We start from the raw sequence: 27,068 nt of genomic DNA, 5'->3' as shown, positions 1-27,068 counted from the left end.
CAAGCGACTTAAACCTTAGCACGGATATAAATAGGACGTGCTGGAGGGATAGATTTATCACTCAGAGACTCCCTATGCTGTGGAATAAAGTCCCGGTCCATGTGAGGCAGAGCACCTCGCTGGCTCTGTTCAAGAGAAATCTTGACCTGTGGATGGGAGATCGTAGGTTTACCCCGGAATCATCTCTGTCACTGCTGGACAGAGGCACAACAAACTAATGGGCACAGTATTTTTTCATATAAGGGGTGGCGTAAGCCACAAAACTTTGGGCTAGGCTTATAAATGCCTTAGGGCAGATAGCCTAGTATAAACCTATGAACCTATGAACATAATTTTTAAGCAAACTTCTGGCAAACAAAAAGTAAGTCTTGATCAGCTGTATATACAGGTATTTATATAAAAAACTAAGTACTCTGCGTAATAATAAAAGCTAAATGTTGATGGTATATAGATGTAACTTCTACTGAGTATTTTTTTTTTCAAATTATGATGATAATTTTATAGTGAAGTTGTGTGCTACAATGTGGACTAAGGATGTTGTTTATATATGCAGTGGCTGTGATATAACATTGTGAAACTGTTTACATAATGGCAGATTATAGAATCATTTTTACAATCGTCCTTCCACACTAAAGCAGTTGTACAGGTTAAAGTTAACAGACATGAATATTAGAAGCATTGCTAATAAAACTGATGAAATGCTAGCCTGGATAGATCTTTATTGTCCTGACATACTGTTCATCACAGAGACATGGTTAAAATCTCATATACCTAACTCTGAGCTCAATTTTCTAACCTACTTTGTTTTCAGAATCTGTTGCACTAATAAGAGCTGGAGGCATTCCAGAATGATTAAAAACTCTATTAGAGGTGTATTATACCCTGGTCAGCCTCATAATGTTAGTGGAGTGTAAGCCATATTTGTTACACTAACATGTTAATATTGATTGCATATACCTATACCCAAAAACAGCCCTGGGAGCCAGCCAACCATTCTTGACTAGTCCCATAATAACATCACTTTGGAATTAATACTCTTAGGTAATTATAACATACTCAGATCACTATAAACTGAGTAATTTCTTGAATTCAGTATTGTATCTCTTGTCTACTCACAGCTGATTAATTCCCTAATAGCAGCTGTCCTTAAGTCACATCCACAATACACTCTGGACTGGGTTATAACAAAAACACCCAATGAATCACTTCTAAATGGTCGTACTGATCTCACCCGTATAGCTGTTATAAAGAAGAATAAACTTCCCTCTGCAATGCTAAAAACTGCAGTAATCAGAAACCTTAATAAACTTCCCATTTGCCTTATCCAACAAGAGTGAGCAACTAGCAAACGTCTGGCTTGAAAATATCCAACAGGCATAAATATTCTAGTAAAATCCAGTAGTATTGAGCAGCTCTATTTTAATCAGCACAAGCGCATTCACAATAGCTTCATCAGGTGCATACAGATAAGTGAATAGGCAATATACACACCTTATATAGTCACTATAATCACATGACATCAATTAACATTTAAAGATACAGCTACATAATAAAATACTAGACAAAAATATATTTATATAAAACATATAAACACATGGAACATATTCATATACATATTTAAAATACCCAAATAAATCATCTATGCAGGCATCTCTTTTGTAAAATTGGTTTTATAGGTATATACTCATTAAAGCCATGTCCATAATTGGCTCTAAGCCTTACCATCCATTGTGTTTCTATTTGTTCAGTTCTTGCTCTAATATTATCTCCCCTAATACTAGTAAAATTCCTTCCTATCATCATAAATTTAAATGTATGGTGTGTATCAGTATTACTCACATGTTTAGCTAAAGCATTCATAATATTCAATTTCTTTATGTTGTATAAATGCTCTCTAATTCTTTCCCTGAGACTACGATCTGTTTTACCCACATAAAATTTGTTGCATACACAACAAGAGGCTAGATAAATAACATGTGTAGTTTCGCAGGAAGCTGAAACCCTGATGTTAAAGATTTCTCCTGTATCAGGATGCTGAAACATAGTATCTCTTAAAATATAGATACAATAGTTACATTGACCACATGGCTTTGTAGCACTTATTATCTGCAAAGAAGTGGCTTGCTTATTTGTACAAAGTCTGTTTTTCAGTGACTTTTTATTTTTAAATGAAAATTGAGGCTTAATACCTATAATATCTCTGATATCTTTATCAGTCATTAAAATGTCCCAATGCTCATTGATAATGCATGTATAAAAAGAGACATCTCTCGTATAACTAAGGGACATTCTTAGCTTATTGTGATTTCTATACTTCATTCTATGTGAGGGGCTCGAAAAATACGGCTTAGCAGTAGTATTTCTCAGGTTTCTAACCAATGTTGAGTTCCTATCTATTAGACTTATTTCATATCCTCTTTCTATTAAGTCATTCTCAGTTGCTTGCATTTGCCTCTCATAATCATTACTATTCACATTCAACCTAGAAGTCCTGAAAAATTGATTTCTAGCTACATTATTAAAGACAAATTGCGGATGCATACTTTCCCTTCTCAATAATTGATTGGCATGACATGTTTCTAAAAGTGAGCAACTGTTAACTCAGACACTTCCAGATGTATGACAGACCTTATAGTTAAACATTTTTAATGTGGAACAACTTCTGTGCATCCTTCATAAATATGCTTCAGCCACAACAGTCAGAATAGAAAAATAAATAGCTACCATGTGTTGATAGATCACTTAGACAACGAATGAAGACTAGAGCCTCACATTGGAGATCCTGCAACATTGTAAACAACCCCAACCTTTTACTTAAATTTAAGCAAGGTAGAAATGCCTGTCACCAACAAATTCAACTGGCTAAACAGAACTGTTTCTTTAAACTGCAATACAGAAATAAAAATCAACTTTCTACCCTCTGGAATATCATCAAAAGAATTTCAGGAAAATCAGAATCACCCACTGAAGACCAACCTATTACACCTCCTCAGCGATCATTTGTCAGCCAGTTTCAGTCCACTGTTAATAGATTAATAATTGCCACATGGCCCCCATGCCCTGACACTGTAAAACATCAGTCCTTAACAAGCTTCTCCTCCTTTTACATTCTAGACAGTCACAGTTGGAAACCTACTAAATTCATGAAGCTATATATGTATATCCATCAATGCATAACCCCAACCAAGTATTTTAAAATTAGTAGTTAACCATATTTCTTATCCGCTGACTTTCATAGTAAGTAGGTGCTTAATATACAGTCTTTTACCATTTCTATGGAAACAGCTTAAAATGATTCCTGTCTTCAAGGGTGGCAAAAAAGGCAAAGCTGACAATTATAAACTCAATATCATTTTTAACATCTTTATTAAAGCATAACTTACACAATGGCAGGTACATATATATTAATAGAACAGTAAACAAACCTTAGTACCTTTTTAAATTTTTTATGCAGTATACATGTTTTCTTTTTAACATTATCATTCAGACCAACATTACCTCAATTGCTCAAATCCTGCCCCCCATTAAACCTCACTCCTCCTCCTCCTCCTGAACATCATTCTGCATGTATTTTTACCATAAATTCCATTTATTTCTATGTAACTTGCTCCTTATTTTATTTTATTTTTTTTTTGCAATAATCAGTATTTCATTTACAGTTGGCTTAAATTTTCAGTTTTGCTTTTTGGGCAGTCAGTAGCCTTAAACGTAGTTAAGGCCTCACAAAGTCTAAAGAATTCAGAGCTTGTGTCCCAGCTCAAAACAATGATTTCCTTAGTTACAACCCTTTACTTCCCCAACATTTCTAGCAAAAAACTCTGTAGGAATTTTTTTTAAATCTGCCGATTTGTTGCACCCCCAAAAATATTCCCAGATACCTTTCTCTTTCCCATCACATCTCCAGCATTCACTGTCTACATGAAGAAAGATCTCAGAAGTCTGCTTCGGGTATAAAAATACACATGCAAACACTTCTGAGCAAAAATCTTAAATCATACATCCTTTGTTGCATACATGAGAGCCATACATATGTCTTCCCCTTGTTCCTATATAATTTGCCTTTCCAGTCTCTCTTTCCAATACTTTGTAACATCCTCTGATTCTTATATCAGTCATGTAATATTTTACAGCAGTCGTAATGTTTTACAGCAATCATGTAATATTTTGCAGCGGTCTGCAGTTGTAATATTTTACAGCAGTCATGTAATATTTTACAGCAGTTATATAATATTTTACAATGGTCAGCAGTCGTAATTTTTTACAGCAGTCGTAATTTTTTACAGCAGTCATGTAATATTTTACAGTGGTTAGCACTCATGTAATATTTTACAAGCCCCTCTAATTATTCTCCTTCACCAGCAGCCTGTTCTAGACTTAATTTAAAACTTTTCCAGAGCAGGTCATACACTTAGGATTCTTCTGTCTCTTTTCTGTTTGCCTATACTCTGATTTAAATCCCGGCTAGGGAAAGCAGCCTTAGATTCGCAGTTCACATTTTGCTTGTCTTTCTTTAACTCTTATCACTTTTCCATCACTAGTTATTTGCTCTCAATACCTAGGTTTCTTTTTCAGTTTACTCCATTAAATTTCAGCCCCTGTTGCCTATTTTTCTATACACATACTTGCAGTAATCCCTGTTGGTAAAATCTCCTTTTTCTAAAAATACTTTCTGCTACAGTATTCTGTTTGGTTGTTATTTTCTTTATGGACCTACATCTAAAATCCTACTCTCTTCTTATTCTCAAACTCCTTCCCTGTTTCATCATCATCCCTTTCCACCTTGATGTATAATTCTGCTTGTGTTATGTGTATGACCCTTAACTGCTTAGCTGTAAAGTATTCCACAGACCAGGTAATCCTAAACAACCTTGATCTTTGGAGAGGATCAATTTATCTCTTACCCTCTTTCCATCCCAAAATAAATTCCTTCAACTCTATATTCATTATCACATGCTTCCTCCATTGCGACACCTCTGGTTTGCTTAAAATATTCACCTTCAAAGAATATATAAATATGGTTCAACACAAGAGAAGTCAATTCTGTAAGCAAGCTGACCTTGTCATTGGATAAAAACTGACAAGAACTTAAAACTATCATGAAACAGTTGTAACCCGTCCTCCTTAGGTGTAACAGTGAGTAAATCAACAATGTCAGTTCTTGTCAGTTTTTATCCTGACAATTTAACTACATATACTATGATGGGTTTCAAATCTAACATATACAGGAAACCCCCATTTTGTAATTCATATTTGTACTTTTCTAGTAGCCACCCTTTCATCCAGAAAAAAGTCTACAGAAAGGACAATGTATCCGGGTGTCTAGAATGACTTCCCATGAAGACGATGTGGCGCGGGAATTAAAAGAATTAAAGGACATGTTTATGGTTACAGGGTAACCCGAGGACATGGTTAGCAACTGTTGTAGGGAAGTTTTGCATGAATGGGGTGACAAATACAGCTCCTTTAGGAACTGGTTTGGATGGGGGGGTGAGATCTACTGCAAAGGACAAGTACAATAATGCATTTATTATACAATGCAACAAATGCTCTACAGCAATGAAGAGTACGGCATGTACATATTATCGCAACCAGATTTGCGAAGACACTTAATTCATTACTGTGAAAGCAGGAATGTTAACCCGAAAAGGGGTGTTTTGGTCACAGTGGGCATGAGGTAGCTGGAGGAGTGATGGTGAATTTTTGTACTCCTCCATGGCACCCCTCATGTCCTCTATGAAGTCCGCACTGACAGACCGCTGCACAAAGCTTGCATTCCTCATTAGCGATAATGTGTTTCCAGTTCATGGGGTTTATTTTAATGAATGGGTTTAACTGTTTTTGAAGTCAGACACAGCATGTAGCAACTCCTGTGTCATACACAAGAATTAGATATTATTACAGAGGAAAAAGTCATGGAGTGATGTCTGAAAACCACCTCAAACAGAACTAAAATGTTAAATCAGTAATTCCAACTTAAAAGTGAATGAATGTGCCTTGTCAGAGGCCGGTCTATAACAGGGGTGTGTGACAACTGCTGAGATACCTGCCAAAGAAGATTTCAAAATGAAGTGGATCAATTTTTCTCAACCAGCCATGTTCCCGATTCCTTGTCTTGCTGGGAATGTAGTGACTTTCATGACTTGTGACATTAACAAATACTGCCAAATGGCAGTCAGGTGTATAGGTCAGCAGCACTTCTTGGGATACACCCAGGGAAGAGGAATTTAGTGGTTATTCCTCTTCCCCTGTGAAAAATTATCGGACACAGTAACACTTACAGAGTTTACACACCCCTTGATAGGTTTACAGACATGGTTTATTGAAAACAGTAGAAAGTGTGGGTCTTTGTAAATCTGGTTGCGATTATACGTAAGTACCAAGAATACTATTAAGAAAAATTGGAATGTTTTTAGGAGTAATTTCACTATTTATAGTTTGTTAGGAACTGAACCTACGTTTATTTTTTAGACAGCCTTCAACTTGAAAAAATTGTTTGAAAATGGGATTAATGCAGGAAGTATTGCTACAGGACAACCAAGATGTACTACTCGCCTTGGGCGTTGTAATCAGTGTAGTTACACTTTACAGAAAGAAAGTATAGTATTAAATAATGTTTTAAATGCAAGGGTAGTCATTCACAAAGGGACTTGTTTATCACAGAGGGTGGTGTACATTGCTATGTGTTTGGGATGTCAAGCCTTTTATGTTGGCAAAACCAAACATCATTTAAAATGAGAATATACAATCACCTCTATGACATTTCAAAGAATAATGATAACAACGCTTTATACAAACGCACTTTACACTGTCAAGCTTGTCAAAAATTCCATTTTGGAATATTGGAACAAGTTATTTAGAACTCACATGGAGGTGACTGGAAGGTACTTTTAGAATCCCGGGAATTGGTATAGTAACTTCGGTTAGGTGCCAGCTTTCTCCCATTTTTAAATGAATCAGTGCGTATTCCATCTATTTTGCAGATCAAAGCTAAAAAAATTTAGCTTCTTATACATGTACAAATAAGGTTTTGTTTCAAGGTTCTATGAACTCACAGTAAATGGTTTATTTTGAGCTTATGCACATGTAATATGAAAGCAGAAGCATCAGTTGTTTTTAGTAGTACCTTTAAGGGTTAATTATTTCATTGGGTAATTTAATTGAGTATTTATTTATTTTATTTTACATTTGTTTACTCCGAAAGTCCGACTGGGATAAGACCCATTTTCAGCAGAGGCCTGGGTAGAAAAGCTTGATAAAACAAACACCAACAGGGTAAGGTACCACCTCAAAAATAGAAGAACAAAGTCCAAGAAATAGAGGTAATACTCCAAGACAATCGAAGCCAACCAGGAACTAAATACAAGAGGTAAAATAAATATCCTTTATTGCTTAGAACAGTGAGCGCTTTCGCGTTACCCAGAACGCTTCTTCAGACTTCAATAAAAAGAACAGTACTAGCTCTAATTTTATACATAAAAGCAGCCAATCCTACACATGTTATTCAAAAGATCCAATAACGTCTGATATATTTAGGAAACCTTGTAGACGCAATGCTATTTTGCATAGGACCAGTATGCATCCACCACATATTCACAGGAATATAGTGAAGAATCAGATGACACGTTTTTCACGCATCATTAGTGAGGATGATGCATTATTACAAGTGGTTGACACCATGCATCATGAATTCATAGAAAGAGGATACTTAGACAAAGATTTATTACCTTTACAACATACTAGGAATGAGCGTACTGTACCATCTATTATCAAAGATTGTAATACAGCACATAAGTATACTTCTAGATCTAGAGATATGAGAAAGAGGTTATTGATTCCATATACCAATGTTAATAGTTCTGTTGTGGATATAATAAATAAGAACTGGAACATTTTGCTTTTAGATGACAGCATCAAGGGACTAGTGGGTGATAGGCCTGCTATTAGTTACAAGAACACTAAATCTCTTAAACGTCATTTGTGTTATGAAAATAACAGGGGCATTAGGATCAATTCACAAAGGAAGGGTACTTATGCTTGTAGGAGTTGCAATCAATGTAACTTCATTATGAATTCCAATATATTTATACATCTTGACAATAATATTAGATATGAATTTAATGAGTATGCAGACTGTAAATCTAGGAATGTTATATACCTAGCGGTGTGCAAGAAATGCCAGAGTTTCTATGTTGGTAAAACCAACAGAACTCTGAGGGAGAGAATAAGAGAACACATCTATGCGATAAATAGAGAGAACGAGGCCAATGCTTTGGCGAGACATGTATTGCACAATGGATCTACGCATACTTTTAGTTTTATGGTCATAGGACGTCAACAGTTAACAGAAAGACTGGGTAATATTAGTAATAAAACAGAGTAAGAAGAGATCAGATGGATCATTAAGCTCAGAGCGGACAAAGGACATGGCCTCAATGACAAATTGTCACTGAGACCCTTTTTAGCTGATAGACCTTATAAACGTTAACACTCATAAATTGCTAATTGTTATATATTTATATTTATATTTATTATTATTATTTCTTACATCATAGAAATGATTATTTATTTCTCTCCTCCATTCCTTCCATACATACACACATATATATGAATCCCCCCCTTTTGCCTATCTATACACACATACATATATGCATTCCCCCCTTTTATATGGATTTTTCCATGTATTTTTAGAATATATATTTTTAGAATTTATACAGTTGATACAGTTTAAGATTATATATATTAAAGATTTTTATATATTGTTGAATACATATATATATTTGATTTTAAACTATTGATACTCATTTAATGCTTTTATTGGGTTTTTGTGAAGAATATATGTATGCTTTATTATACATGACCTAATTAATGAATGTCATCCATGTGATTATTCTTGCAAGTTCTATTGGATCTTTTGAATAACATGTGTAGGATTGGCTGCTTTTATGTATAAAATTAGAGCTAGTACTGTTCTTTTTATTGAAGTCTGAAGAAGCGTTCTGGGTAACGCGAAAGCGCTCACTGTTTTAAGCAATAAAGGATATTTATTTTACCTCTTGTATTTAGTTCCTGGTTGGCTTCGATTGTCTTGGAGTATTACCTCTATTTCTTGGACTGGGTAGAAAAGCTCCATATATAGAGATTAGACAAAACATATACAAGAAATTATGCAAAACTCATATAAGAAATTATGCAAAAAATATAGAAGACATACAATACGCCAAAAATTACATTCTATGCTATTATAGCTGACATTTGTATTATACAAATATATTTGTTCAATTTACTGTGGTTATTTGTAGTGTGGGAATGTATAAATTGCAGTGGTTTTACTTGTGTTCATTATTCTGATGAAGCTCCTGTTGAAGGGACGAAAGCGCTCTATAAAATTCTTTAGTTTTATATTTTATCAGCTTCCAATGGTTTGACTTCCATTTGGAGTTACTAGTGTGTTGAAACTAGAATCTTCACATCCTATGAAGGAGACCCATGCAAATGACCCCTTAAGGACATGTAGGTTTTCCAGCTATATCCATCCAGGCCAATAAAGACAAACCCAATAGCTTAGCTATGACAGGTTTTCCCCCTTTTTATGGGCTTGTCAATACACCATAAGTTGATAGTTTCACAATTTTCTGAAAACACTCTGCTTTTAATAAAGACTTATGTCCACAATGTTAAGGAGAATGCAGAATTTTCCACAAAAATAAATAAATAACTGGAAGAAGGGTCACACAGAAAAAACACACAGGCAAAAATATCAAAAGGACCTCTAGAAACTACAGTCTTCCCTGTGTAATACCTTAATCCTCCTTTGAAAGAGGCCAGTGGAATCATGCGAACAATGAAAGACATGTAAATGATCCACCTACATGGTTTCTGACTGCCACTGACATTTTATGTTTTTAAGTCTTTATAGAGGCATGCGGGTATGATATGTTTCACCAGTTTTATGGGCCCATCTATACAGCATAAGTGAATAGTTCGGCAATTTTCTGAAAACATTCAGCGTTTTCTACAAAGGAAAAAAGTGAAAAGATTGCAAAGAAAAAAGAAATGCAAAAATCATAAACAAAAAGAAAACTAGCGAACCAAACCATCCCTGTGTAGTACCTTAAACTACCTTTGGAGGAGGCCAGTGGGTAATATGGAAATGATCCCTTAAGGACATACAAGTGTTCTGGCTGCATGGGTTCAGAATGCCACTGATTCTTCACTTTATCAATACTTTATTGTGACATTCAGGACAATAAAGGCAATCCCCAGTAAAGAGACAAGCTACAACGGACGCAGATGGCACCTTGGTTTAATGTCTCTGCCTAGAGACAGCACTTCGCAACCCCCCTTATACTGGACTGCATTGTCACTGCTTGAACATTAACTTTATGTAGGGTTACCACCTTTTCAAATGGCCATAGTGGGACATCTTCGGGACACACATCAGATTTTACAGGCTGACACAAACCCACAGTCAGTACAAGGAATAGAACTTTACTTTTTTGCCTAAATAAAAGCTTATTCTTGTAGCAGTTTAGTTGCTTATCCTGTTTCTTGTAACATTTAGGTATTTTAGATACAGAAATAACTATTACATAAAATATGGGATATAATTATGTCCTGCAATCTCAGGACATTTGCCATTTTTAATATTTTTGGTCAGGACACAACCACCTAAAGAGGGACTGTCCCTCGCAAAGTGGCACAGGTGGTAACCCTAACTTTATGTACCTTATGTGTGGATAGATCTCAGAGTATCGGATCTTTCTTGCATCAAATATGAGTATGCAATCTGTTGAGCCATTGATGTTGAGTTTATTAATGCTTTAATTTAATTAAAAATGGAGTGGTGTAGCACTGTTTGATGGCAAATTTGGACAGCTTGCTCAAAAGAGGTTCTACAAGGGAACCTGTCAGTTAAAAATCTCCTAGCCTCAGTACATTTCTAAGGAAGGTTACAGGAAAAATTCTTCCAGCAAACCAGTGGAGTTCCCAAAAACTAATTATTTTATAGTCAGACAACTTCATGCCTTATGCAGAATGATGTCATCCCAATCTAATTTGGTCCTGTGGTTGGCCAGGGTCACCAGTGAGGAAAACAGACGAGGTTCAGTGGATCTGCATTATCTGGACTTCCTCAAGGCCTGTGACTTCATGCCTGATTTATGATCGTGGGAGAAATCATAGTACATTGGTTAAAGTCCAGAATAATAAATTATACAGGGTACTGCCTGAGTTATTCAAAGAATAGTTTGGTTTTGGTACTTGGTGAAGGAAATGTTGAGTAGAAAAAAAAAAGGACAGTAACCAAATGCGGGCGGAGCTATCCTCTGAATTAATGTCATGGAGCTCTCATGATAAAAAGGATGGAACCACTAGAGTTTAACATGAAAAAAGACCATGTATTATATTTCCTTGGTAGGAGCTGAGGGATAATCCATCTGCTGTAAGATTTTGGGCGAGCTAGCACTGGAGATAGTTGAAAAAATTTGAGGGGCAACAATTAGGGATAATAGAAAATATTTTGGAGGATATAATGACTATTATTGTACATCACACAGCAGTAATGGCAGAAACTGACTGGGGTGGGAAGACAGTGCAGTGTAAGATGCTGATGTCACGTTCCTAGTCATGTTATAAAGTACTAGGATGGTAATTGCCCATACACATCTACTTTCCACCCTCATTTATGCATCCCCTGTCTTCACGAACTTGAGTAAGTCTGACCTTAATAAACTCTCTAGCTGCTTTAATCATATTGCTAGATTTGCCACTGTAGCAGCATACAGGACACACCACTGTCTGAACCTAAAGAATCTAGGGTGGCTAGAATTGCCTATCCAACTTCAGTACAATCAGCTAATAGTAGCACATAAAATTCTCTACCAACCTGAAAACACACCCGTACTTACAAAAATTATCACCCCTTACAGCAACCTCAAGACACTTCGCTCATCCAACAAATTACTAATCCAAACCCTCAAAAGCAACAACTCATCTGGAGACTCTCTATATGCCAACTCTGTCGGTAAAATATGCAACACACTTCCTGCTAAGCTTACTTCAGAACCTGTTCTAACCCAATACAAAAAAAGTCTAAAACAGTACGTTAAAAGGCAATGGCTATGTCCTTGCTCTAATCCTGACTAACTCTGGCAATATAAACATGTGCTAAAGAGGTCTTTTGGCCACCCCTACATTGCTTCCTAATTGTTACTCTATAACAAATCAGATTTATATATGACAGAATGAATGACTTTTATCCTGTGTATTGTATCTGTAACAGTGCTTTAACTTGATTAATGTAACAGTTCTGTATGCATGTACGTATGTATGGAGTTTTTCTCCCCGGGCCTCTGCTGAAAATGGACAAGTATACAGTCGGACTATCCCGGTCAACAAATGTAAAATAAATACTAACAACAGGTCATCTGGCAGTTCTTTCCATCAAACGATGACATGCCAGGAGCAGAATAGGAGGCAGTAGACAGGACACAGAAGAAAGTTATCAGATGGTAATGAAAATGCCCTAGTACAGATAAACCCTCTAAGTGCTAGGCACGGGTATAATGGAATAAAGAAGGGTGGTGTTGACCCGGTGTTGTATGTATATCAGATTCTCAAAGGAAGGGTAGCCTGGTTGGTACTTTAAATAATCAGAGCAGAGATGAGGAGAAAGAAGTACTTACTAAAGCTGGCAAATGGACAGTTTCAGTGACTTAATTATTTTTTAACTGAGGGAGTAATGAAATGCTACCCTTCACTGACAGAGAGAGCACTGGGCTGTATAGCAACAGAGTGGTTTTAAAAATGCTTCAAGCAATTAGAGGAGGGGGTAACAGAGAAGGAGAGAAACAACTGTAGTACTGTGAACTCTGCAGACCCTAGTTTATGGTCAGCTAGCAGCTGTTTATATTCTTAACTGAGAAACCTTGAGCAAGTTTAGATTTATTTTTCTTTCAGCTAACACATGCAGTGTTCTGTTTTACTAAATTTTATCCTCTTTCTTACAGAAAATACTGTAAGATACCACTGCTACTGTACAAATGAACTTATTAAAGTAACATTGCATGATTATTTGATACTTTATTGAAATAAAAAAGTAAGCCCCCTTGCTCAAAAGTGTGTTCTGTCTTTTCTTAGGCCAGAAATAAAACAAATGCCAGTGCCTTTACAATTGTTAAATAAATGTATTATATATTGCAAAGCATAAAATGAATGACCACCTCCCAAGAATGGTGATCTCCTGGTTTCAGCTGCATGAGCTGTGTTTAGTTCAGATATGTTCATTATTACAAAGTACAAACAGCAAAGAAAGATTGAAAAAGAAAACAAAAACATCAAAAGTCACTGTATCTTACAGCACGTGACATAGGGAAGTACATATCCGCAACACCTCTGCTACGTGCATATACTGTATACTAACTGTAAGTTCCTTATACGTATGTATACTGTATACTAACTGCAAGATCCTTATACGTATATATACTGTATACTAACTGCAAGATCCTTATACGTATATATACTGTATACAGTATACGTATATATACTGTATACTAACTGTAAGTTCCTTATACGTATGTATACTGTATACTAACTGCAAGATCCTGATACGTATATATACTGTATACTAACTGTAAGTTCCTTATACGTATATATACTGTATACTAACTGCAAGATCCTTATACGTGTATATACTGTATACTAACTGTAAGTTCCTTACATGTATATATACTGTATACTAACTGCAAGATCCTGATACATGTATATACTGTATACTAACTGAAAGATCAGTGTACCTTAGAAAAAAGAGGATTTCTTTCTATGTGAGATTTGACCTGCCAACCACCCAGCCTCCCAAAACTGGACGTGGCCCAATTGTTCATTTTACTGGGAATTTCCCCCAGGGTTAGGATGAAAGATGTCCAGAGGGAACAATCACTTAGGCAGCCATGAAGATGGTTTATACCTGCACCATTATCCTGGCAATGAAGGCATTTTGTAATGACTTAAGCCCACATTCTGTCAAAGGGACATGCAATTGAGTTCAGTAAGGAAGCTAAATGGCAGTTTCCCTTAGAGGTGTATACTTCCATGCATCCACATTTACCTCTTAGAGGTGTATACATCCATTCATCCACGTTCAGTTTCCCATAGAGCTGTATACGTCTATGCATCCATGTTCAGTTTCCCTTAGAGGTGTATACTTCCACCCATCCACTTTTACCCCTTATAGGTGTATATGTCCACGATTCCATGTTCAGTTTCCCTTAGAGATGTATATGTCCACCATCCACATTTACAGTTAGCTGTAGAGAATGGCTAGGTGAGCCTAATGACTGCCACCCACCTGTTCATTTGCATTGCCACTTCTGATGGGTTTTGGCAGCACACAGCCAACCCTGCCCTGACCTCCACCCCAGAACGGGCATGCCCTTCTTCCTCTGCCTGTTCCATCTGATGCCTGTGTCAATAACTGATCTCAGATCATGTAGGCTGTAGTCAAGGCCATATCCCTCTCTGCCATCATATCTGACTTGGGGACGTGGAAAATAATCAGCAGCGCCAAGCTTTATCTAAAATGTTCAGTTCAAAACAGACTCAGAAGAAAGAAACACAAGCAAATAATCCAAAACAGGAATCCAGACACCTCGAAGCTGGAAATAGTCCAATAATCCAAGTTATAGTTTAAAAACCTTTTAATGTGAACGCTTTCATTCACTTAAATAAAATGAACTTCTTCAGACAAGTAAAAGGCATTCAAAAGAACATTTAAATACATTTTGTGATTCATGACATCACAAACCTACCCTAAAAAGTCATGTGATTATCGAGTCATAATCAAAAAATTCACATGATTCATTCACAAACTGAGACCCATAGTGGATGGTAGAAACAGCATCACATATGCCTGTGCTAAACTGGTGGACAGAATGCTAAAGAAATATCTTGCCACCGAATCTCAAATTTGCAAGGATTCTTGGGGTTTTTTACAGGCATTGAACGAAGTTGAGTATAATTCAGAATTTGGTTTCCTGACGATAGATGTCAAGGATCTGTATACTGCAATACCACAAGCTCTGGGTATTAGTTGGGTGAGAGAATTCTTGATGGAGAAAGGTGTTGATGGGGATGAAATGAACCTAATAGAGGACCTATTAGAACTAATTTTGGAAAATATTTTTTTTCTATTTAACAAGAATTATTATTTGCAGAAAAGTGGGGTTCCTATGGGTTCACCCTGTGGGGGCAGCTTTGCAAATACTGTCATGGCCTTCTGGGAAAATACATTTTTATTTCCCAGTGACACATTCAGGAATAATGTGAGATGGTATACACGGTTTTTGGATGACATGTTTCTATTAATGAAAGGTAATTTAGAAACAGTGAACCAACTGATAGATGAGATGTCGAACATGATATCCTTTCTACAATTTACATTCGATTTTGGTGAACATGAAATGGCCTAACTAGATGTGAAATTGAATTAGGATAATGTAAATAATAGCTATGTAGCCCACATATACAGAAAATCTATATATTGTAATGATTTCCTTCACTTCACCAGTAACCATCCTGTAGATCAAAGGCAGGCAGTGGTGAAAGGGCAGCTTGTGAGAGCTGCCAGGATGAATTCCCTTAACCAGGATTTTGACAATGAATGTCAAAACCTGAGAAATGTGTTCCTTAAGCGGGTTACCCACCTAGTTTTTTGGATGATATCATGGCTGAAGTGGAAAGGAAGAGAATGACGGGCCGTTTTAAACCCATTTTGAATAAGAACATACCGGAATGTAATGGGGAGATGGTCAATACATACCAGAATGTAATGGGGAGATGGTCAATACATACCGGAATGTAATGGGAAGATGGTCAATACATACCGGAATGGAATGGGGAGATGGTCAATACATACCGGAATGTAATGGGGAGATGGTCAATACATACCGGAATGGAATGGGGAGATGGTCAATACATACCGGAATGGAATGGGGAGATGGTCAATACATACCGGAATTGAATGGGGAGATGGTCAATACATACCGGAATGTAATGGGGAGATGGTCAATACATACCGAATAATGGGGAGATGGTCAATACATACCGGAATGTAATGGGGAGATGGTCAATACATACCGGAATTTAATGGGGAGATGGTCAATACACACCGGAATGGAATGGGGAGATGGTCAATACATACCGGAATGTAATGGGGAGATGGTCAGTACATACCGGAATGGAATGGGAGATGGAATGGGGAGATGGTCAATACATACCGGAATGGAATGGGGAGATGGTCAATACATACCGGAATGTAATGGGGAGATGGTCAATACATACCGGAATGGAATGGGGAGATGGTGAGTACCATAACAGACATGAATCCTAGGATAGAAAATGAATTTAATGTTAGTTTTATAACAACTTTTTCTATGGATGCAGGTGCCCTCAGGAACATCTTGATTAAAAACTGGGCCCTTATAAACGAAGATGCTACCCTCAGGACCAAATTAATGGATAAACCTAAAGTTACATATAGAAGGGGGCCCAACATTAAATCTATCCTGGAAAGGAATGTTAAACCTTATATAACCAACAAAGGTATGAAGAAATGTGGTAGATGCCCCTATTGTAAATTTATACAGTTTTTTTATTTATTTATTTTACATTTGTTGACCGGGCTCGTCTGGCTGGATAACAAGTCCATTTTCAGCAGAGGCCCGAGGAGAAAAGCTCCACTATCTACTAATACATTACATACAACTAGATCACTAAGAAATACAGCTTATAAGGAATATAACATTGCAAGAGAGATATTCAACAGTAATAAAACAATTTTCCTGAGGAAAGAAATGTACTGTTCATTAATTCCAACAAATTTTGCAAAAAAATATATAATACTTAAAGTTCTAATAGTAGTAGAATCAGAAACAGGAGTTGGAGTAGAGAGGAAAGGAGAGGAGGAGTAATAGTTTAAGAAATAGGGTCAGTTAGTCAGGTGTACTGCAGGAGCAGAGCCAGTGGTTTTGGAAGTACAGTTTAATTTTCTGTTTGAAAAGAGGCAAAGATGTAGTCAGAGTTATATCACTAGGTAGAAGATTCCAATTTCTACCTACTGTATTTGTGAAGAGACAGTCACCAGAAGAGTTGTTAGACTTAATTGATTTGACCATCAGTTTGTGAGAAGAGCGCAGAGAGTTGAGATTGTTATAAGGGATTATCAGTTGAGAGAGAATAGGGGTGTTGTCAGGTTGGTGTAGTATACTATGGGCAATAGAGAGTTGAGGGATTTGCAGGTAGTTTTGGAATTCAAGCCAGCCTAAAAGTTTTAAGTTAAGACAATGATGGGTTCTGAAGGGTTACCAGTTAGCTATATTGTTGTAGCAGGTTGCTAATTTAGTTAGATTGCATTTCTTAAGGTTGGTATAAATAGGGGAGGCATATAGTAGAGTTAACATCAACATTTACTGTTCTGGGTGAACAATATGAGCTGCAGGGGAGATTTAACTGCAGCACAAAAGGGGTACTCTACCTTGCACAGTGCCAGGCATTTGTCTGCTTCTATGTGGGGAAAATAGAGAGACATTTTAAACAAAGAATTTATGAACATCAATATAGTATAAATAAACAGAATACTATGAACACTTTGGCGAGACACATAATGAATGAACCAAGTCACCAGTTTAAATACTTAGTAATTGAGCAAGTATTACCTAATTAAAGGGGGGGGGCGTGGACTTTGAGGTTAGAGGAGCATGAGCTTTTGTGGCAATTAAGGCTCAATGCACACTCATATCCTGGGCTAAATGATTATTGCTCCTTGAAATGTATCTTAAAATTAAAGTCACTTTTAAGATAAATATGGAATAAGAACACCAAAATGTATGGTGTTTATTCCTGTTTATACACACACACACACACACACACACATATTTTTTTACATCAAATAAGAATAATAATATGTTTGTGAATGAATCGTGAATTTTTTGATCATATGACTTGATAATCACATGACTTTTAGGGTGGGTTTGTGATGTCATGAATCAGGAAATTAATTTAAATGTTCTTTTGAATACCTTTTATTTGTCTGAAGAAGTTAATTTTATTTATGTGAATGAAAGCGTTCACATTAAAAGGTTTTTAAACTATAACTTGGATTATTGGATTATTTCCAGCTTCGAGGTGCCTGGATTCCTGTTTTTGGATTATTTGCTCCATAATGTTCAGTTCCCAGCCTGTAGGTGTTTTGTACAACAAATGATAATTATGTTAGGAAATGGTAAGCAAGTATTGCCACACATAATATATGTCATATGGCTTCAACATATGTGGGCCATATTGACAACCATTTGTAATTGTAGATAATTAATTTGATCCATTGCACAATAGTCACTGATAACTAATATAGGCAGAATTATAACAGCTGTATAACTGATGATTTGTTCTTTTTTTTTCTTAGCCCCAAATCTGAGTCTGGACTGCAGTGTTGATGTCCTCTTCTTGATTGATAGCTCATCTAGAACTGGCCTAGAAGGCTTTCAGCACTTCAAAGCTTTTGTAAAACGATTTATTCAAGCTGTACTAAGTGCAGACTCTCCTGCTAATGTTGGTGTGGCACAGTATAATGATAACGTCAAGATGGAAGTGAAAATTGGCGAGTACAGTAATGTGCCAGAACTCCTTAGGAATATCGATGCAATGCAGTTCGAAGGGGGCGGTATCAAAACTGGTGAAGCACTTCGAATGGTCACTCAGTATGATTTCAAGAGTGGTGATCTATTTGCAGATACGCGTGACGACCTTCCACTTGTTGTGGTTCTACTTACTGATTCAAAGTCAGATGATTCAGTGATTGAGCCAGCTAAGTATGCTATAGATAGAGAAGTGTTCCTTATTGCAGTGGGTGCCGAATTTCTGAAGGCTGAACTGAACAACATTACATCCAATCCACAGAGAACGATACTCTACTCCAGCCCACAAGACCTTCTCACCAAAATGCCTCAGCTCCGCACTAAAATCTGCAGTATTGATTCACAAGGTAAGCTTCCTCACGATCATTAGTCATAACCAAGCTTTACTCTTCATGCTGTGTCCTGTTAAGTGTGATGATAATGCAGTTTATTTATTTATTACTTGATATCTGGAGAAGACGGCTCATCCAAGTGGACTCATTTCAGCCATAGTGATAGAAGCAAGAAAGCAACTGTTACAGATAAAATGAATAGATGGACATACATACAATATATACAAGTGATAACAACACATTTAGTTTGGAAGTAATGTTATTATAGCAGGAAGTTAAAACATAATACAGTTTATAATATATTCAGATTGATAAGTAGGTTCTGTTTAGTCACTTTTGCATTTTGTTGAAAACCTTGCTATTTTTAATAATGAGATTGCATTCTAGTGGAGTAAGGAACTTCTCCCTTACCTCTACTATTATGTGATATTAAAGTAGAGAAGGTTTTGATGGCATTCACCCAATTCACTCCTATGGAAGTGTTTGTGGTATAAGTTAGTATAGTGGAACTCTAGGTGTGTGTATGTATGTATGCATATGTGTGTGTGTGTGTGTGTATGTCTGTAAGGGCATGAATGTGGCTAAATGGATGTCTGTTTGGGTGGTCACAATATGTGAACTAGGCAGGAGATGCTGACTCTGTATGTGTTGGAGTGTGCGTGTGGGTATGTGTGTGAGTGTGTGTGTGTGTGTGTGTGTGTGTGTGTGTGTGTGTGTGTGTGTGTGTGTGTGTCTGTGTGGATCTGTAGTCCTGTGATAGCCTCAGTGTGTGTGTGTGTGTGTGTGTGTGTGTGTGTGTGTGTGTGTGTGGCTGCATGTTCCTGCTATGTATGCATTGGTAGGGAGAAAACTAGTGTATTTGGGTCAGTCTTCCATTCAGAGGCACTGTAATGAGCCAGTAATGCGGTATTTCTGTGTGTGTCATTTTCATTTATCTGAATCAGAGATTCTGTTCTCTATATTGCTCTAATTTACTGTACCATGCTAGCCAATTAGAGTGGGTGAAGACAATCTTTATGAATGCTAACCAATGTATATAATGTTCAAAAAGCTAACATGAGCACAGGGCTTTCAGAAGTGTGGTTACAGGAAGACATAACATAAGGGAAGTGGAAAGGGACAGAAACAACAGTAAGAATGGGAAACCACAACAGAAGCTTAAAAAGTGAAAAATAAACTGTGCAGATTACAGAACAGACAGAAAAAAACTAAAACAGTGTTCAGATTTTAGTCAGCTAAGCAAGGAAATAACGTAAAAGGTACCTGACATGCACGTGGAGCTTAGACTGGTGAATTTACAATATGCAGCCGTAAAACTCTAACCTTTCAGTAACACCATTTACTTTCCAACCAGAAACAAAAGCATAAAACTGTGCAGTAGTTTACTTAACTTTCTTAACACTTGTAAACTTTTGCTTTAATAAAATAAGGGGTAACATGCCTGTGTAATTGAAATGCTTTCAGCATTGTTCTGACATCAGCTGACTTAATATTGCCAGTTAACAATATTTTGCCTGGTGTCTGTTCCCTTAGTTCAGCAAAATGTCCACAAGTAAAACACACGTAAACTTTACTTTATATATGCATGTATTTATTTTGTTTTATTTTATTTTGCATTTGTTTACTGTGAAAGTCCGACTGGGTAGAAACCCCTTTTCAGTGGAGGCCCAGGAAGAAAAGCTCCAGCAACAATAACAACAACTTATTGTATAGTACATTTAAAAAACAAATTAAAGGTCGAGTATCTGTAGTGGATGGAGTCCAGCAACAATAACAACAACTTATTGTATAGTACATTTAAAAAAACAAATTAAAGGTCGAGTATCTGTAGTGGATGGAGTCTTAGTTTTTCCTGTTTTTTTTAAGTCGATTTGATATGTTGGTCAAAGTTCATTTTGTCATCTTTAGTAATATCCAGAGGTTTGGCATTGGAGACCACTTCAATTTTTGTTTTGTTGGCTGAAATAATGTTGAGTTTGAGTGACGTTTAGGTGTGAGGAGTATTCACTTAGTTTTCTTTTGGTTAAGTAGTAGTAGTTCATTCAGAAGCCATGATTCAGTGTTAGAAAAAGCAGTTTGAGTTTGGAGTTCATCAAGGGGAGGGGTAGATCATGAATAAAAGTGGTCTTAAGATGGAGTCTTGAGGTATACCTAGAGAAACAAATAGGGAGGGGAGAACTGATCTTGCCATTTTACAAACTGTGATCTGTTTGAGAGGCAGCTGTGAAACCAATTAACAAGGGCAGTTGAGAATCCTAGACTGGCCAACTTTTCTAGGCGTTTTTGGTAGCAGATGATGTCAGAAGCTTTTGTTATGCCCTGGGAAGTCACAGACACTTATTTCATTCTTGTTAGGGTTTATTGTGTTTAGGAAGCTAAGTAGTGCAGTGGTAGTACTGTGGCCAGACCTGAAACCACATTGTGTGGTGGATAAGAGCTTAGAGTGTATGAGAGGAAAGAAGCTGTGAGTGAGTGTACTTTCCCAGCTGTATTTACAATTATAGATACAGACTAGGTTACAGCATCTGTGGCCATTTTGATATATTCTGTAGGAAAATTATCTGCAGTAAGTGATGTACTTTTCAATTTGAAAAGGTAGTTTTTCTTGTTATGGTTATAGGGGCAGGGGTAAAAGAGAAGGTGGTATTATTGCTATTGTTTTTGAGTGTGAGAATGATAGGTATATTGGGTGAGATGGTGCTGTGGGCATTAAATATGGAGGCAGTAGTCTGACTTGACTGTTTGAGTAATATGATTAGTTCAGATGATCTGCCCGGGTGTAGATGATTATTAAGACTCCTCCAGAAGAATTTTGAATCGATTTGCTGGGTTGTTTGCAGTGTTTGGTAATGCTAATATTTGTTTTGATTAACATGGTATTTAGCGAGGTTTCTAAGTAGTTTAAAAGTCTGGATGTTTTGTTTAGTTTTGTGAGTGCACCAGATTTTCCATGTTATGTCCCATTTTCTCATTAACTGCTTGGTGTGTTTTTGTTAACCCTGGGGTCAGGGTTGCATTTAACCCTTTTTTTAATGGGGGGGGCTAGGTTGTTCAGGATATTTAAGAAAACTGAGTTGAAATGTCTGATGGCTTCATCTAATAGTGAAGGTTGCAACAGATTCCAATTACATAACTGCAATTAATAAAGATGTCTTTGTTGAATGTGCATAAATTGCAGGAAAGACTGAAGTAGTGTTTGTAGGTGATATGAAGTCGTTATCTAGAGGCATATATGGGAAGATGATCGTTTAATGCGCATGCCTGAGCTTGTGATGTTGTTTGGTTTATGGGAAGATGATCGTTTAATGCGCATGCCTGAGCTTGTGATGTTGTTTGGTTTATGGGAAGATGATCGTTTAATGTGCATGTCTGAGCTTGTGATGTTGTTTGGTTTATGGGAAGATGATCGTTTAATGCGCATGCCTGAGCTTGTGATGTTGTTTGGTTACAAGGTGAGTATCCAGTCAAGAGCAGATCCTTTATTTCTGGATTTGTCGGATTTGTCCTGTCTAGCAGGGGAGGCAGCACATTGAGAGATGCCTTAGAGGTTAATATTATTTGAGGAGGGAGAGGCGTTCAGGTTTGTTTGATTCTAGGCTATGTCTAGATTTAGATCTTCCAAGATGTAGGTTTCATAGGTAGTAGTAGAATTTGACCAGGATAGGATATCTTCTGCAGTTGTGATATGTCTGCCTGAGGGATGCAGAGTGCAGTTATGTAAAGACATTTATAAGAATTTAGTTTAAGGAGGGTAATAAGTATTTCAGTGTGTTACTGAAATATGAAACTTCATGTGGGTATAGTGATAGTTCAAAGGTAATGGGATACAGGGTTGCAACTCCTCCAGTGTTTTCTATCAGCTCTTATAGCATTATAGCCAAGGGGAGGAAAAGTTCATCTCCAATATGTACTTTTAACCAAGTTTTTGTTACAGCATGAATTTTGGGTTTATGAAGGACAAATCCAGGAGTGGAGATTGGATTTTATTACTTACATTTCTAATGTGTATGTGAAAAAGTGAGGTGGAACTAGGTATTTTAGATATCTGAGTGGAGGCAATGGGGCATGAGAGTGATTGGTTTGTGGGGCCTGGGTCGGGGATGTCACCACATGGCTACAGTCAGGAGAAATGTGGGTTGGGAAGAAATTTGATTTTTAAATTAGACTTTATGTTTGTGGATGTTGGTATTTAGAATATGTTAGAAGTTTTGTTTTGTATAATATCTGTTATGTTATAGAAGCTGGTGGAGATAGGAAATGAAATAGGGTACTGTTTGTGATGAGACTTTCACCAATGCAGTCTGTATAAGAGACGAGAGTTGTGATACGTTATGATGTTAGCTCGGGCAGAAAGAAGATGGAGAACAAGTAAGAGAATTGTGACAAAGAGTGAAAGTATGTAAAGTAAAAAAAGTGCATTCCTCTGTTAATAGGGTCAGTAAAGCAGCTGTTATGGGCAGTCAGGGTTGCTTTGCTGATTACTACGAAGTCTGTTTAGGGTATATAGAAGTCAAAACACATGTAGCTATAACATCAGTTGAAGTTTGGGGCTACACTTAGGCACTACTAGTGAGAAGAGGGTCCCTCAGTCGATCTGTGTGGTAACACAATGTGCTGCCAATGCCTGTTGGACACTCCACAAAAAACGAATGTTGTAATGACAAAACAGAGGGTATGTAAGTATATATGATTAGTTGCTCATCAGTTTCTTGAATGTAGCTTGGAAAAGTATGCTGTAAAATCGTCACTAGGATGGCCATATCTTCTTACACAGGGAACGCTGTCAGGTGATATATTCCGTTTTTTAGTTTTGTCTTTCCTTTCACGTAACACTATTTAAGGGAAGCAACCTTCCAACATCAGGTGGTCTTTTCAGTTATAAGCTCCTTTTTTTCTGCAGATACCACTGTCTAAAGGTCAGCACCACAGAATAAACAGTGCGGGTTATACGTAGACTGTACCAAGAGCCAGTGGACAGTGAAGCAGCTTCCCTAGTGTAAGAGTGGTCTGCACTCTATAGTCCTGTCTTCTGGGTTCTGTCAATCAAATGTTATTTTATTTTGCTTACCTTTAAATAATAGAGGCTTTATCCTTTTTTTAAAAGATACACTATGAACAGCAGGGGCTAAGCTGTACTGTTGCAGTGCTTCCTTTTAAACTATGACACATTCAGTACTCAAAAATACTTAACCACCAAAAAAAAAAACAGGAATATGATGAACTTGGCTGGCTTGTAGCTGAACACATGTTAGAGGGGTGACGTGCCTGCCAGCTAGCTGCCTGTACAGTGTACAGTCATGCCTTTGGGAAGGCAGAATTTGGACTGTCAGCATGCAGTCTGGAATGCTGGGACAACACACTAGTTTGCTGTTTAAATGAGGATATCCCGGTCAGATTGTGATATTGGGGAGCCCTGGTTCAGAGTGAGATATCTGAGTATGATTGTACTGAATAAACTCAAAATGGGAACAATTGAACATATTAATCGACTCCTGCTTTCATGAAAAGTTTGCCATTGAAATTAAAAATTTCAACAAACTCTGGGGGTAAAAAAATCTCTTCCTACCTCCAAGGTTACATGATATTGGAGTTACTATATTTAGAGATGTGGAGAGGGTGGGTCTATATCAGCATTTCAGAAATGTAATAGGTCGAATCACTAAATGTCGAACTGAAATGATCAACCTATTACATTTTCAAATGCTGATAAAAAAATAACCCCCCCAAAAAACTAAAGGGTGTAGGCAGGGGGGAAAGCCCCCCTGCACTCCCCCACACCCCCGCTACTTAAATATATCAACTCTGAGACCGCACTACATTGAGGTAAATGGAAATCTCCCCTTATGTAGATTTCCGTTTACCCATTCAACGTTTTGCCCTTTCAGCATTCTTGATGCAACAATATCAAATTCGATATTGTCAGCATTCGAGATGCTGATAGGGACCTAGGAGGGTAGCCTGTCCCCTCCCCACAGCAAAAATGCCCGCTTTGCCTCTTTTCATTTTTTTTCAAATGAGCAGTATTTGTTGTTAATTTGCCATATTTGTTATTCCACTATGTGATTCTTCCCAGTACAGTGTGTTGCTGCAAAACCTTCAAAGTTACCTTCAACTGCAGTATTTAGGGTAAGTCCTGAGACTATGAACCCAAGTTATTTAGATACAACAAAAACATGACTTTGGGTTTTTGAAAGTTAATCTTTAGTGTTTTGTGGCCAAACCAGTTGTATAAAAAAGACTGTTTGACAGCTTGCTTTTGGTGGTTGGTTGTATTTTTTTTTTCGTTTTTTGTTTTTTTAGAACCAAATGATCATCTACTTAAAGTTTCACTTTGGCTTTAGAGGGAGACTGAGTGATACGGTGTTAATGAAGGTGAAAGGCCAGGGCTTGAACACAGACTCGTGTGGAACTCCAGAACTGATAGGGAGACACTGAAATAGACTGTAATCAGTTTTTGCCATAAGTATTTTGTTTGCAAAGAAGTTTCAGTCCTTGTGTAGCATGGAAATCCATGGTGTCAACCTGCAGTCCAAGAGGTAGTTCTCTGTGTGATACAGAATTAAACACTGTTTACTCAAACAGACAACACTGCATCTTTCAGGAGACCCAAGTCCATGGATATGAACACTTTAGTCTTGTCAGTAAATTGTGTGTGTGTCCGTGTCCCATATTATATGTACTGTATTTCAGAGTTAATAGAAACTAAAAGAAAATCTAGCCAAGCTAGAGTTTCTACTGTGTGATTCCTTAAACCTGTTGTATTAGAGGCACATGGGATATATGCAAATGACTCTTTAAGGACATCAGGTGTTTCAGCTATATGGCAATTCTGAATTACCATGACTTTAAATACAAGAGAGGTAAGGAATCACTCAGTGGAAACTGTAGCTTGGCTAGATTTTTCTTTTACTTTTTACTGATTAGTTTGTCTGTGTGACCTTTTTGCTCATTGTATTTCAGGGTTAGAAGACAATAGTCCTTTAGATGATCCTGAAGATAAGAAGAGGTAACATTCTCAAGGACTTTAAACTTTTTAAAAAGGACAGAAATCAGAAAGAAGGCTCTGTAAGGTTATGTGCAATCTTTGTGACCAAATGTTCCCAAAGTTCTAGGACAGAACTTGTTTGTAAAGCAGTATAGGTTGTATGCTAGGCAGTAATGCCAATAGAATGATCACACGGTGTAAGGAATTTTGGGTAAAGAATATATGGTCCATGTTGTCCACAGATAGCAACATTTTTGAGTTAATGGCTAATTTCTATTAGGATAATTCTTTGAAAGCAGAATGAAGCAATCCACTGCGTGGATTTTGCATATGGGTTTTGCTTGGGCATGCTGGCACAGGTAAGACTGTCGACGTGTGGAAATCTCAAGGAAAGGTGTTAGCAATGTCTGATGGACATGGTACTCTGCAGATGTTTAAGTTCCAGGGAATATTGGAAATTATATTTTACTATGGCATTTAGATCATTCATTTCCCACTGAAAAGTAGCATTGTGTAAGAGTGACGCTTAATTTTTGTACGAGTCAATTTGCTGTTGTCATGTTACTTATCATTTTGCACTGGTTGTGGAGAGCAGGAGAGGGGATTATTAAATCTATTGCCAGACTTCCATTCCTTCTTTTCTGTTGCAACAGTCTGACAAATTTTGGTTGCAGTATATGCAATAAGGTTGCCAGGCACTCTCCAAGTGCTTTTGGGAAAGTAGTTCTAATGTATGGAAGGATAGTAAGGGTATGAGGTGACATGTCTTTATAATCATCTTAAGACAAAAGTTCCCTCACTGACCTCCATTTCACTTAACAGAGCAGTCTGTTTACTGTACTTAAATGATCAGATAGTTGTAACTGTGCCGGTCTTATTTTCCTTTTGGTAGGATGTTACAAGATGACCTAAAATGATTTGTGCATAGGTTGTGTTTTAGTGTTTGTTAACTAGAACTGTCCCACACTGACCTTTTTCAGACTCTGCCCAGAAGCACTCTGGTTAAGTGAGTGGCTTAGATTCACAAAGAAAAGAAATCAAGGCTGCGGGAATCAAACCCTGGCC

At 37.1% G+C, this 27,068-nt stretch overlaps 1 protein-coding gene across 2 annotated transcripts in view; it reads left to right on the top strand.

Annotated features, from left to right (window-relative positions):
• The window catches only part of VWA2 (von Willebrand factor A domain containing 2), a 1,170,846-nt gene that overhangs the window by 1,048,471 nt on the left and 95,307 nt on the right, over positions 1-27,068 (top strand). For both annotated transcript variants that reach the window (XM_044055935.1, XM_044055934.1), the window contains one exon: positions 18,455-19,033. In XM_044055935.1, the coding sequence (XP_043911870.1) occupies positions 18,455-19,033 (579 nt within the window). The remainder of the gene's footprint in view (positions 1-18,454; positions 19,034-27,068) is intronic.

This window comes from Protopterus annectens, chromosome 14.part0 (genome assembly GCF_019279795.1).
Source record: "Protopterus annectens isolate FY-2018-M chromosome 14.part0, PAN1.0, whole genome shotgun sequence".
Classification (NCBI taxonomy): Eukaryota; Metazoa; Chordata; order Ceratodontiformes; family Protopteridae; genus Protopterus; species Protopterus annectens.
Note: the sequence above shows the minus strand (reverse complement) of the source record. Positions and strands in the feature narration are given on the sequence as shown.